The sequence below is a fragment of the Thalassophryne amazonica genome, chromosome 3 (genome assembly GCF_902500255.1).
Source record: "Thalassophryne amazonica chromosome 3, fThaAma1.1, whole genome shotgun sequence".
Classification (NCBI taxonomy): domain Eukaryota; kingdom Metazoa; phylum Chordata; class Actinopteri; order Batrachoidiformes; family Batrachoididae; genus Thalassophryne; species Thalassophryne amazonica.
In genome coordinates, this window is record NC_047105.1 from 75917325 (window position 1) to 75931161 (window position 13837).

The 13837-nt window shown below is 42.4% G+C and overlaps 1 protein-coding gene across 2 annotated transcripts in view; it reads left to right on the forward strand.

Moving 5' to 3' along the window:
• Positions 1-293: 293 nt before the first annotated feature.
• Positions 294-13837, forward strand: part of LOC117507080 (growth/differentiation factor 11-like) — a 243627-nt gene continuing 230083 nt past the window's right edge. Inside the window, exon 1 of one of the 2 annotated variants that reach the window (XM_034166841.1) lies at positions 294-1121. In XM_034166841.1, the coding sequence (XP_034022732.1) occupies positions 707-1121 (415 nt within the window). In that variant the 5' untranslated portion in view covers positions 294-706. The remainder of the gene's footprint in view (positions 1122-13837) is intronic. The other variant, XM_034166842.1, reaches the window with a different exon arrangement.

Sequence of the window (13837 nt, forward strand, 5' to 3'; positions counted from 1 at the left end):
AGTCGCGCAACATTTTTTGTTTGTTTTTGCACACATCTCCAACATGTGCAGCATCATGTGGCGATCATGTTGGAGAATCCAGTCCCTGGTGCTTATTTGCGCTTTTATAACGCCGCGCGCAGTGAAGCACCGTAATAATAAAGTAATTGGGTTTGTATCTGCAGTGTGGCACATCGTGCACTGTAAAAACATTTATATTGCCATAACCATGCGTGCGCCCTCCCTTCGCTGTGGCCCTCTTGACTTGGTGACAGACCTAAAAGCCTTTTGTTGCAATCTTAGCCAATGGAGACGGATTACGACACCGGCCAGCTGAGATATATAAAGAGCCCCTTTTTGACCGCACTTGCACATTTTTCAGTGACACTTCTGAACACGCACACGCATCTATGGACTAAATAGTACACAAGAAACCAAAGCAGTCATTGTACCACACGTGAGGACTATGCATCTACCAGGCAAATAATTTGGCGCACTGGAACGCACTTTTTTTTCTTTTTAATTATTGTTAAAACTCCCGCTAAAAAAAGAAAAAAGGACAAAAAAAGAAGTCGGGGAGATCGTATTGGAATAGATGAATATCACAGATTCCCAGCAGGATAAGACAAGGAGCGACGCACATTCCAAACAAGGGGATATAACTGGATAAAGCGCGTGGAAAGACAAGAAAAAGAAAGAAAAAGTTGCCTGCTGTCCACGCGTCGTCATGCCGAGGTACAACTTCTTGCTGTGCTTGATGGTGCTCATCTCTCTGGGACAGTCGGGGAGCGATGAGCCCAATCTGCTGCTGCCTCCTGCCAGTGAAACGCCCACGGATGCCGGACTGTCTCTGCTGGACGAGGACGCCGGTACCCACGAGTGTTCCGCCTGTGTGTGGAGGGAGCAGAGCAAAGTGTTGAGACTGGAGACCATCAAGTCCCAGATCTTGAGCAAGCTGCGCCTGAAGCAGGCACCCAACATCAGCCGGGAGGTGGTGAATCAGCTGCTGCCCAAAGCGCCTCCGCTCCAGCAGCTTCTGGACCATCACGACTTCCAGGGAGACGCGTCGTCCCAGGATGAGTTTATGGAGGAGGACGAGTACCACGCCACCACGGAGTCCGTCATCACCATGGCGTCCGAGCGTGAGTAGTAGTTTATACTCAGTCAGCTGTTGTGTCGGTGCGCTTCAGGCGCGCGTAATTGCCGATCGCCTCGGTTGAAATGACGCAGGACTGCGTGAGCCCGCTGGAGTTGTTTGATCTATCCCTGTTTTGTGTTTCGGGACCACTCTGGATCCGAAGAAGACTGAAAAAATTTGACAACTGAGGTCACCTGTCAAAATATAGATTAAACTTGATCAATCCATAATGGCAAACAGCCTCCAAGCAGCATGATCTCATGAACTTTTGTCTTGGGAGTGATGGCGATGTTTTGCGTGCACCTGGGGTGTGTGCGTATAGTTCTCCTCAAGCTGTCAGGCCTCACCTCCAAACTTTTCCTCTGTCATATGGTTTGTGTGTGTGTGCGTGTGTGTATGCGCGTACCGAGCACATGGCAGACTGGCGTGAATGTCAAGTGCATTAATAATGATAAGGCAGCATTTGGTTGTCAGTCACTTTATGTGTCCCCCTTTTTCTTCACGGGGCCCTCTGATTATTAGCCCCAACAATTTGCTCGCTCTCAATCCTGCTGATAAAGCGCAGCCAGGTCCTGTGAGACATTTTATAAAATTGCTGCTGAACCCTGGCAGCTGTGCTCTATCGCTCTTTTATAGGAGCCTCTACCGGTTTCCCTGCTGTTCATCGCAGTGAGAAAAAGTGTGTCCAAAAAGCTGCCATTGTTCCCCTCATGCAGCCTTCTCCCTCGCCCCCGGCAGCACTTGCCTTTTAAATGCGAAGTTTATAGGCGCAGCTCGTTTTTTTTCCCTACCACGAGCGCACAAAGACAGATAATCACTTGGGGTCGAGGGGAGTGTGTGACCTTTTGCTGGAGAATAGCGGGGTTCAACAACATTTACACATGTAATATATTCTACACAAGGCAAATTAAACACACTCCACATAATAAGGTTTATTTCTGGGCTCCCCTTATTCAGGGAGTGAAGATAAATTTGTGTGCAGGAGGGTGGAAAATAAATCTAACCATATACCGATAGGGCAATATCTTTAGGTCTTCTTTCTCTGCAACTTTATGCCACATTTGTTTGGGGTCAATGGGGCCAATGTGCACTTTAGGGGTTCAGTGGCTTGCTCAAGGACACTCACCCACTTTGGAAATGAACTCATCGACCTTTTGATGAGTGAACAAACCACCGCCAGCTGACTTATCGTTGCTCGTCTGATTCATATTTTTTCTTATATCTCAATTTTACCCACTTTCCCATATTATCTGATATACTTTAAATTCAAACATGCACACTGAATTATTACTTGCAGAAATAACTTTGAGCTGTGTACAGGGAATCAAACCCCCATCAATTTCTTTGCTCTGGCACAATATGACCTATGCTGCATATCCTGCAAGAGTTCTGTGCACAATGATGTTCAGTTTGATTTGTCAGTTTATTTCCATTATCTGCCACTTTCACAATCTGTCTATCTAACCATCCTACACCTGTATCTTTACATCTTTCTCTGCAGTTTTGCATCACATTTCTGTGGGGTCGCTGGGCCACTCAATCCCACTCACCCACATGTGGGAATTGAACCCACCAACATTTTGATGAGGAGCCAAACTGCTCTACCGACTGATCTAATATAGCTAATCCTATTGACTTACAACAACATTTTTCTTAAATATTTCAGTATACTTTATTATCTTGTAGTTACAATTTCTCCATATAATGTGGAGTTGTGTCAGGAAGGGCCAAAACGTGGGCCATATCAACACGCAGATCCACCTCAGTGGTGACCCCGAGTGAAAACAAGGGAGGAGCTGAAGGGACTTAATTTAGTTAAAAGGAAACATTATTCTGATATCTGAATTTGAATGGATATATTTGTACTATACCAACATTTTAAATACAGCCCCAAGCCAGTGCCTCCTGAGTGTCAGTGCCAAGCCCAAATGAATGAGAAGGGTTGCATCCGGAAGGGCATCTGGCATTCTTTGTGCAGATCACAAATTGGATTTCCATACCAGATTAGTTGAGGCCCAGAATTAAAACAACCACCACTGCTACTGTTGTCAACCGGAGTACAGAGGAAAACTATGGCACTTTTTCATGAAGGAGGAGAAGGATAAAGGGAAGATACATCCAGACGGCAGTGACTGTCAGAACTTTGAATGTTGGTAGTACAACTGTTTAAAGGGAGAGAGCTGGCTTATATGTAGAGGAGAAAAACATATACTGCTTGTATGAGACAGGGCTGTGCAAAATTCAGAACTTTACAATTGTAATTTTGCATCCCATTTGCTACCACAGATCAAAATTCTACTCAAATTCAGGAATTTATTTGAGATTCAAGTCATTTTCAATTCAGTTTTTAAAGTATAAGGCCAGGAATACTGAAGGTGGCTTCAAACGGTTCTAAATTAGGGGAGGTGATGGTCTACCGGTTAAGCGCTGGGCTTGAGACCAGAAGATCCTCAGTTCAAATCCCAGCCTGACCAGAAAATCACTAAGGGCCCTTGGGCAAGGCCCTTAATCCCCTAGTTGTTGAGTACCTTGTATGGCAGCACTCTCACATCGGCGTAAATGTGAGGCATTAGTGTGTAAAGAGCTTTGAGCATCTGATGCAGATGGAAAAGCGCTATATAAATGCAGTCCATTTATTTAAATTAAGGAGAGGTTTTATCCTGAAGCAAAAGTATATTAAAGGTATATTAGAGGTGAAGAGAGTGTCTGACGGTGTGATGAGTGTGAAGTTGGACATTGAGGAGGTGATGAGGAATGTCATCAGTGCATATGCCCCAAATATGCAGTGTGAGATGCAAGACAAAGAAAATTTCTGGAATGCGATGGATGAAGTGTACGCAAAAAAGAAAAAGTGCCGATTGAAGTGGATTTCAGTGTGCATGCTGGTGAATGTAACGGGCAGAAGTGGGACGAAGTCACTGTCAAGTCATTCTTAAGTTGTCAATCAGCAAGTCCCAAGTCAAGTCTGAAGTCAGCTTGCAAACAATTGGTGGTCATTATGACTTGAGACTTGACTGGCGACTTGCTGATTCATGACTTGAGAGTGACTTGATGGTGACTTTGTCCCACCTTTGGTAACGGGGATGATGGTGAGATGTTGAATAGATGCAGTGTCAAGGAGAAAATAAATTGGAGACTGTACAATGTAGCTAGACAGCATTGGAATGGTAGTTTGTGGGGGTGACTTTGGAGATGAAGATGAGGAAGAGAATGAGAATTAAACCAACAGTATAATGATGAAAAATGAAGGAGGAAGACTGGGAATTCAGGTGAGACAGGCCCTGGGTGGACATGAAGAGATGCTGGTTAATGCCTGCAGAAGTGGTGAGGGAAAAAGTTAGGAAGTTGCTGGGTGTGATATATGGAGAGAGGAAGGAAACAAGGAGACTTGCTGGTGAATTGAGGACATGAAGGACAGTATAAGGAGGAAGATGTTGGTGAAAAAGAATTGCGCAGAGAAATGAAGAAAGTCCACATATTCTCATGACACATGTGAGATAAGTTAAGTGCTGCATTAGGTGCATATTCCTGTGAATTTCCATGAGCATGGACAATGGACATTTGATATTTAACATTCAGAAATGCCCATATGCCTTTTGGTTAAAGATAGGGGGGTTGAAATAACAATAATTTTCATTTTTATTTTTCCTCAGATGATGCACCATCTTGTTCACAGTGACATTATCATGGCCTCCAGGCAGAAAATACATGAGATATGTACTAATTTCACACAAAAATACATGAATATGTACAAATTTTGTGCACCACTTTTTTGTACATTTTACTACTAATTTTTTTGTGAGATGCAGTGAGAAAGTAGATGTACATACAGTGTAATATGAGGGAAGGTGATGAGAGAGGGGGCAAAGCCTAGGGCAAAGGTGTATAGTGAACTGTATTTGATGTAGAACACTACAGAAAAGAACAGGACTTGTACCGACTGGCCAGACAGAGAGACTGAGCTGGAAAGGATGTGTAGTCAATTAAAATGATAAAAGATGCACATGAAAATGCGCTGGCAAGCAAGGAGGGTGTGATGAGAGGTGGAGGGAGTATTTTGAAGAGCTTGTACTAGTAAAAACATGAAGATGTTTAGGAGAGATGGCAGTGGAGTTTTAACGCGACTGCTGAATAAAATCATAGAAAATAAGAGGAAGCCAGAGGCAGGGGCGTAGGTTTGCATATGGACCATAGGGACAAGTCACAACCAATATTTTGGGATGGCAAAATAGTCCCTACCAATATTTAGCATTTTTGTTTATATAACAAAATCATTCACTATTTTTTTGCGAACTCGATACTATAATTTTAGTTGTCACGTTTTGTGTTTTCGACGTGCCAGAGTGACAGGGTTACCATGTTGCAATTTCATTGGCTCACGTTCTTCTCACATAGATGTAAACAAAGCGCATCTCGTGGCAGGCAGTGCTTCATTTGTAAAGTGGGAGGTCCCGGAGCGCAGAGGATGGGTGGCTCCGGTGCAGTGTTGCCAGATGTACGATAATTATCGTATTTGTACGATAGTTTTGCCCTCTGTACGATGTACGATCAATAATGGGAAAAAACCCAAATATGTACGATAATTTCAGTTGGTTGCCCAAACACGCATCTCTCTCTGACACCCAAGAATCATTTTGCAGGCGTTGCACTCAGGCGGCATCAAAGACACACCACACACAGGGCTGCTGCTGGCTTTGGGCTGCCGGGACAGTCATTTGAAAGCCCGCCCCCTCTCTATACAAAGTAATGAGTTCCCATCCAATCTCTGCAGGACAGGACAGGAAGATTCCCCAACCAACATCTTTTTTTTTTTCCCGAAACTGTATTTCAACAAATGCAATAACAAACTAACAAAACACAAGAGCAAAGAGATATACAAGAAAAATAAAAAAAAGTTCAAGTTCCTTATGGAGGTGTCAACATTTTTTCTGTGTTCAACAAAATCTGCACAAGTGTCCATGGCATCGGATGACGACAGCGACCTCAAGGTTGAATTCGACTCTTTCTAGTCTGGTAATTAACACATGTTTGTGTTACTTCACAGTCTGGTAGTGCATTTGCTTGTGCATTTGCATTCTTTTTGTGCCATAGTTTCCCCATTACTATAATTACTGTTTAAAAATGTGACATAAAATTCTTTGTAAATGAAAAAAAAACGCTAAAATAGGTACGTTGTATGCGTTTTGTTTGTGTACGATAATTTCTCCCAAAATACGATAATTTTGAGGTTTTGGTACGATAGTTTCATATTTCATTATTGATTGATGAAGAGAATAGATTATACATCTTGTTTGCAAAAACTTTTTTTTTTTTTTTTGTTAGCTCCACAAGTATTTTTTTTTGTTGTCTTGTTCTCTCAGGTGTAGGCCTATAGAATAGATTCGTGATTTTGGGTGCAATTTTGTTATTTAAGCTATTTGTTTGTTTGCCTACACACTTAATATTGTAAATAAAGTGTTAAATTATTCAGCATTATGTCGTCATATGTTATGTATTATGCTGTACTTGTGCGTCTAATGGTATGAGTGGGTTAGGGGGTGATGGTGGTGAGCAGGGGGGCCGGGGGGGTGGTATTGTCCCTACCAAAGCTGAGACCAAACCTACGCCCTTGGCCAGAGGTGTGAAAGACTTGTACTAGCACATATTTTTAGGAATAAGGGTAAAGTGTTGAGCTGTAGTAATTATAGAGGCAAAATGATTTCATGGGAAAGGCTTGGCTGAGAAGAGATGCAAAGATGGGTGAACAGCAATATGGTTTCACACAGAGAATAAGCAGTATAGGTGCAATGTTTGCATTGAGAGTGCTGATGGAGCAGTACAGACAAGACCGAAAGGCTTTGCCTTTTGTGTTTAGGTATTTAGGTAGAGAAAGCTTAGGGTGCAGGAAATGTGGTATTGTTTGATGAAATCAAGAGTGACAGAGAAGTATGTGAGGGTGATGCAGGATACAGACGAAGACACTGTGACAGCAGTGAGATGCACAGTAGGAATGACAGGTATGTTTAACCTTAAGGTGGGACTGCATCAAGGATCTGCTCTGAGCCCTTTTTTGCAGTGGGTTGATGGACAAGATCAGACAGGGGTCTCCATGGGCTGAGAATTCACAGATGAGGTTGTGACCTGTAGTGAGATTAGATGAGCCTGGAGAGGTGGAGATTTTCTCCCGAGAGGAGACTGAAAGTCAGGTGGAGGAAGACAGATTACATGTGCATTAATGGAAGGGTGGCGGGGGGGCAGAATGGTGAGACTGTACAGAGTAGAGATGGTGAAGGTGGATGAGATCAAATATGTGGGGTCAGCTGTTCAAAGTAAAGGAGTGTGTCATAGAGAGGTGAAGAAAACAGCACAGGCAGGGAGGAGTGGCAGGAGTGGTTTGTGAAAGGGAATCTGTGAGAGTTAAAGAAAACGTTTATGAGACGGTAGTGAGACCAGCTACGTTATAAAGCTTGAAGGTGATGGCACTGACAAAAAGACAGGAGGCAGAGCTGAAAATGCTGCGATTTTCGGTGGAAGTCATGAAGATGGACAGAATCAGGAATGAACTTATCAGAGGGACCAGTGTAGGTTTGGAGACAAAGTGCGAGAGGCAGGACAGCTCAGGCATGTGCACAGAAAGAATATGGGTTATATCAAGAGAGGGATGCTGAGGGTGGATCCACCAGCGGGGGGGGGGGCTTATGGATGTGCTGAGGGAGGACATGCAGGTGGTTTTGTGAGAGGAAAAAATAGTGTAGGGAATAGGGTGCGATGGAGACAGATGATCCACTGTGGTGACCCCTAATGGGAACAGCCGAAGAAACAACATCTGAAACTGTTTAAATTCATCCCTGCACATTAAATTACTTGCAGAAATATCTATGGATGTTTGTATAGAATGGCTGTATGGCTCTGGCTCTGGCAGCAACCACAAATCATAATGTCTCTCATTGTCAAAAGTTAAAAATTTTCAACTTTTGTCGCATACAGCAGAGAATAGTGAAAAGTGGATGTTGTTAAATTATCTGTAATGAGGAGGAAAAATGTAGAGCACGAGATGGATTATTTAAGTGCAGAGCATTAGCCCATTTTAATCAAGTAAACGTGAATAATTTATTTGATATTACAGAGCAGAATGAATCAACAATCTCAGAAGAAGTTATTTTTTTAAGATGTCCTCAGAGCCAGGGCTTCCTGTTTTAGCATAATGCTGTGCAAAATGCTAAAACTCTGTTGTATCTTTAAATTAGGTCACTTGTAGTCCATGTAAAAAATTATTGTACCTTGTGCCATCACCTGCAGTCTGCCACTGTAAACAACAGGAATTCTGCTATAATAACTGTTGTGACGGTTTTTCTGCTGCTGACATGTGAACGCAGCAGAACTCATAATAATGACCTGATCCCAACACAACCATAGAACTTTGGTTCCGCTACTTAAATATCAATCACTTCCCTTCAGATGGACAGTTTAACTGAATTTATGCAACTCAGTGAAGAATACTCATCAGAATTTATCTGATAATTTACTCAAAATTGTTAAATAAACGTAAACTACACAACTGCCTCTGATGGCAGTTACTTCCCTTTGCTCTTCTGTGTTGCTCTGCTATGATTTGAGTGATTTTGCTTATCTTGCAGGTCAGTGGATGTTTCAGTTTAGTTGTTTGATTCATCTTTATTTTCCAGCATCTATCAGTGAAAATGTCATCAATGGTTTTTCATAAAGTAATTAATTTGTTTTGATATCTCACAGAGCCACCTGCAGGGTTCGGTTAAAGCTGTGTGCTTCATGCTATCTGTGACAATAGACAAGACGTGTGTTATCTATTGTCCCGGTCTGCCCAGCTGTAAATGGATACTGGCCTTGGGCGGGGAAGTAACCTGTGATGAACTGGCGTCCCATCTTGGGAGAGTTGAAAACTCTCATCCTCTGCACTCTGTGGTATCTGGGGATAAGCAGGGGTCCAATGAACCTCAGTTCCTGTATAGTCTTTGTATAATCTATCCATCTACGCTTTGGTTCTCTCTATATCCCGCATGCAGGATATGCAGTAATGTTACTCTAAAATATTAATTAGCTGTTATCTCTCTGATATACATCCGCGGACCAAACTTTAATTCTTTGTTCATTCAGCTTGCACAGTCGTCTGAGATGCCCTCTATGTTAAAAGGCATTATTCATGACCCATCACCCGCTAACAGCATGTGTGTAAGTGCCTCATATCAGCTATAGGGTCTAATGACTGGCATTACTGCTGTATCTGTCCTGTTACAGCACTTTCTCTCTGTTCTGTTTGCGCCATCCCTTTATGTCAGCTGCTGTTTGATCATCTGCCTCTTCTCTCGCCCCCATCTTCCATGCTGTTATCCCCCTCTCTCCTTCCCTATTTTTCTTCAGCACTCATGTAAGAGTTGAGAGAACGAGTGCATCTCGTTTGCCTGTGGTGCCTTGAGCGATCCCACAGGATTTAAAGTGTGTTTTCTGCCTCTTTCTGATAGAACCAGGACTTCAAACACAGTTTCCCCTACACACCTCAAACCCAATCACCCTTTCAGGGTTGTGCACAGTGCCTTTGATGGGCCATGTGGGTTCACACAGTATATACTGAACTGGACCCCTGCCAGTGTTGCTTCTTAGTATTCACTCTAGGTACGTGGGTGCCGCAGTGGGGGTTGAAAGGGTCCATGCTTCCTGGTCTGTAATTACTATGAAATTTCATGGAAATGTACAGGCTATTTATATCACAGTGCCGCACTTTATATGCTGAAGCATCTCACTCCATACAGTGTGCTTTGTAGGTAACCTTTCTGCTTGGTATTCTTGCATTTACAGTGAATCGTTTTTGAGCAGTTGATCACAATGAAGTTAGTGTGAATTATGGAGAATTTTATAAGAATAATCTGTCTTTGTGGATTTGCAAACCATTTGTAAATGCCATTCTGCAGTACATTTGTAATGCACATGTGCATGAGCAAGTACACATTTGTTTATTTTAGCCAAGCTGGGTTGAGATTTTGACCCCAGAAGTCTCCTTTTCTCAATTTTCTTGTGACCCTCTGTCAGTCACTATATGCAAACCAAACAGTTCCACCTGAGCATTTGCACATGGTCTCTAACCTTTTTCATAAAAGACAAAGATGCAGGTTTTCATTCCTAATGATCAGATCAGCAGGCAATACCACTGAACTCCTTTTGTCTTAACAAAGTGATAATAAAAGTGATAATAATCACTTTTTGAACTCTGTGATTAAATGAAAATCTGCACCCATGAAACCACTGAAAGAAATATTCACCCCGTGGACTAACATTACTGCATTTATGTTTGGAAGACAAAAAACAAAAACTCACTAAATAGATCTTAAGGTGCATCTTGAATTTGAGTATGTTCTCTGTGCTGTGATTGAAACTATGGGATCCAACAGAAAGCAACGCTTACTTAACTGCTATTTATTTGAATGTTGATTTCTATGACAGGACATGAGCTTGTCCAAAATGTAGAAGGATAGAATTTCAGTCGTGGTATGTTTATGAAGAATTTTGGGATGGTCCAGTTGTCTGCCTGAAACAACCAGGTTATCTTCACAAAGTGCCATTAGTAAAACATCTGAAAAGTAATGCACAAAAATTTCTACCTATGGCACATCACTGTCAGCTGGAAGCCTATGATCACATAGAACAAAAACCATGGATTGTTTGACAAGAAAAAAGTTGGATACGTATTCTGCTTAAACATTCATTCATTTTCTGTTGCTTATTCGGAGCTGGGTTGCAGTTGCAGTACACTCAGCATCTCATTACCACAGTTTCCTATTTTCAGCCAGGTCCTCTAATTCATCTTGGGAATTCCTGAGGTGTTCCCAAGCCAGCTAGGAGATGCAGTCCATCCATCATGACCTGGATCTTTCCTGGGGTGTCCTCCAAATTGGACATGCTAGGAAAAACTCCACAGTAGCCAGCTAAGGTGGAGTGGGCATTCTCAACACATGCCCGCTCCACCCCAGCTGGTGCCTTTCAATGCCAAGAAGAAGCAGCTCTATTCTGAGTCCATCCCAGATGTTTGAGCTTCTCACCTTGCCCCGAAGTGTAAGCCCAGATACCCTACGGCAGAACCTAATTTACATTTTTATTTAATTTCCAAGTATTTGTGACCTTGTTCTTTCAGTCATTGCCATAGACTGTATATATACCAGACAAAGCCTGCGTGATGTCACCCATAGGTTTTCTATAGAGACTTGGAACAGTCAATATGAAGCCCGTGTTTGGGCCATGTTCTGAGCCTCACCATGTTGACAGCAGTAAAAAGATGAACTGCATAAAGGGGTGGAGAGTGGGTAGGTGAGTCTCTGATGAAAGAAGCCTGAACACACTCCTCTCTTCAAGTCCAACCACCTAAGCTAACAGGCTAACCTCAGTTCGGGTGTTTATTAAATTGTATTTTTGGGGACTACTCTGTGGTTATCCTCATGATTTACTTTGGTGTGGACATTAAAACTCATCAGCTGCTTATTTTCCCAGTAATAGTACATTAAGTGGACCTAACAGTTGAATTTACCAACAGTTGCTAAAAGTGCTAACACCGTTAGCATGCAACATTAAATCTGCCGAGAATTTCACTCAGCACAAATATTTCAGCAGAGGCATCTTAGATGACTGTTAGGGCATTTAACCATACAATAAGCCATATTATTCCAGATGTTTGTAATAAAATACTCCAAAGAAAAGCGAAACAACCTCCATTTGCCCTATTGAGATTCCCATACTCCCTTGCACGCCAGAGAGGTGCTGCAGTCAAAACAACATGGAGAAACCACATGATGACAATTGCAAATGAACATTATACAACCAAAATGAAAATTTTTATGCCTTTCATCACATTTATAAGAGATTGCATGCATGAGACCCCGAACACGTCAATTTCAATTTATTTTCATTTATATAGCGCCAAATCACAACAAGGTTGCCTCAAGGAGCTTCACACAAGTAAGGTCAAACCTTACCAACCCCCAGAGCAACAGTGGTAAAGAAAAACTCCCTCTGAGGAAGAAACCTCAAGCAGACTAGACTCAAAGGGGTGACCCTCTGCTTGGGCCATGCTACAGACGCAAATTACAAAACAATTCACAAAACGAACATACAGGAAATGTTGCCGGTGCACAGGACCATTTCGAGAACAGACAACACACTCATCTCTGGATGGAGCCGCACCTCAAACAGAGAGAAAAGGGGGAAAAAAAAGCCGAATCAAGCATCAGAAAGACAACAAATACAGTGTAATTTGTTAAAACAAATATTCCAAATATTCTGTGTGTGCTACCTTCAATCTGCATGGATCTTCATAAACACAAACCAAATTTACAGGAATTACAGGATATTTTCTATATTACTCTGGAACAAACAGCACAAACAGTGTTGTAAAGGACAATAAGGTGGGCGTTAAAGAGCAAACTTCACTTTCCTCCAGAATGACATGGACAGGACGTGATCGCGGCTCCCATTGCAAATAATGGAGAAACAACTTGAGATTCTCACATGTTTACATAAAACAAACACAATAACAACATCTAAAAACCTAGCTAATATATTCATGAGAGTTTTAGGCACAATAAACAAAGAGTTTTACCTTACGATGTTAATGCTGTTGTCCATGTGCAGTGGTTAAATTGCAGCGTTATCTGACTGTCTCAATGCATTTGTCAATGTTGACAGCTTGCGAACATCAGCGATTTTGTGGGATTTAATAGAGCAAATAGCAGCTAGCAGCTGCATTGAGTGGCCACTGAGCTACAGTTGGACAGTATGAGAGGTGGACTAGCTTGGCTCAGCTGCTCTCATTCAAAGTGGCCACTCCCCCAACTGATAAAACTTTATGACTTAAAACATCTTAAACTAAGAAATAATAATAATAATAAAAAAATCACCCCCAGTTGTACAGTTGTCATCGTGAAGGAAACTATCTATTATAGAGACCAAAACAGTTTTTTGTACCAGGCTGTAAAGATGTTTATTTTTGCTCTAAAGTTGGACATTTTAACATAGCCTCCTATGGGGATGCACTCTGTTTTGGAGCCAACCTCAAGCGACCAGCCAGTGAACTGCAATTTTCTGTGCTTCTGGGAAGGCCTCATCTGATGACGTAGATGTTTATTGGCGACTCTGTTTTGCGAAATGTGAAGTTAGCGACACCAGCAACCATAGTCAATTGTCTTCCGGGGGCCAGAGCAGGCGACATTGAAGGAAATTTGAAACTGCTGGCTAAGGCTAAGCGTAAATTTGGTAAGATTGTAATTCACGTCGGCAGTAATGACACCCGGTTACGCCAATCGGAGGTCACTAAAATTAACATTAAATCGGTGTGTAACTTTGCAAAAACAATGTCGGACTCTGTAGTTTTCTCTGGGCCCCTCCCCAATCGGACCGGGAGTGACATGTTTAGCCGCATGTTCTCCTTGAATTGCTGGCTGTCTGAGTGGTGTCCAAAAAATGAGGTGGGCTTCATAGATAATTGGCAAAGCTTCTGGGGAAAACCTGGTCTTGTTAGGAGAGACGGCATCCATCCCCCTTTGGATGGAGCAGCTCTCATTTCTAGAAATCTGGCCAATTTTCTTAAATCCTCCAAACCGTGACTATCCAGGGTTGGGACCAGGAAGCAGAGTTGTAGTCTTACACACCTCTCTGCAGCTTCTCTCCCCCTGCCATCCCCTCATTACTCCATCCCCGTAGAGACGGTGCCTGCTCCCAGAC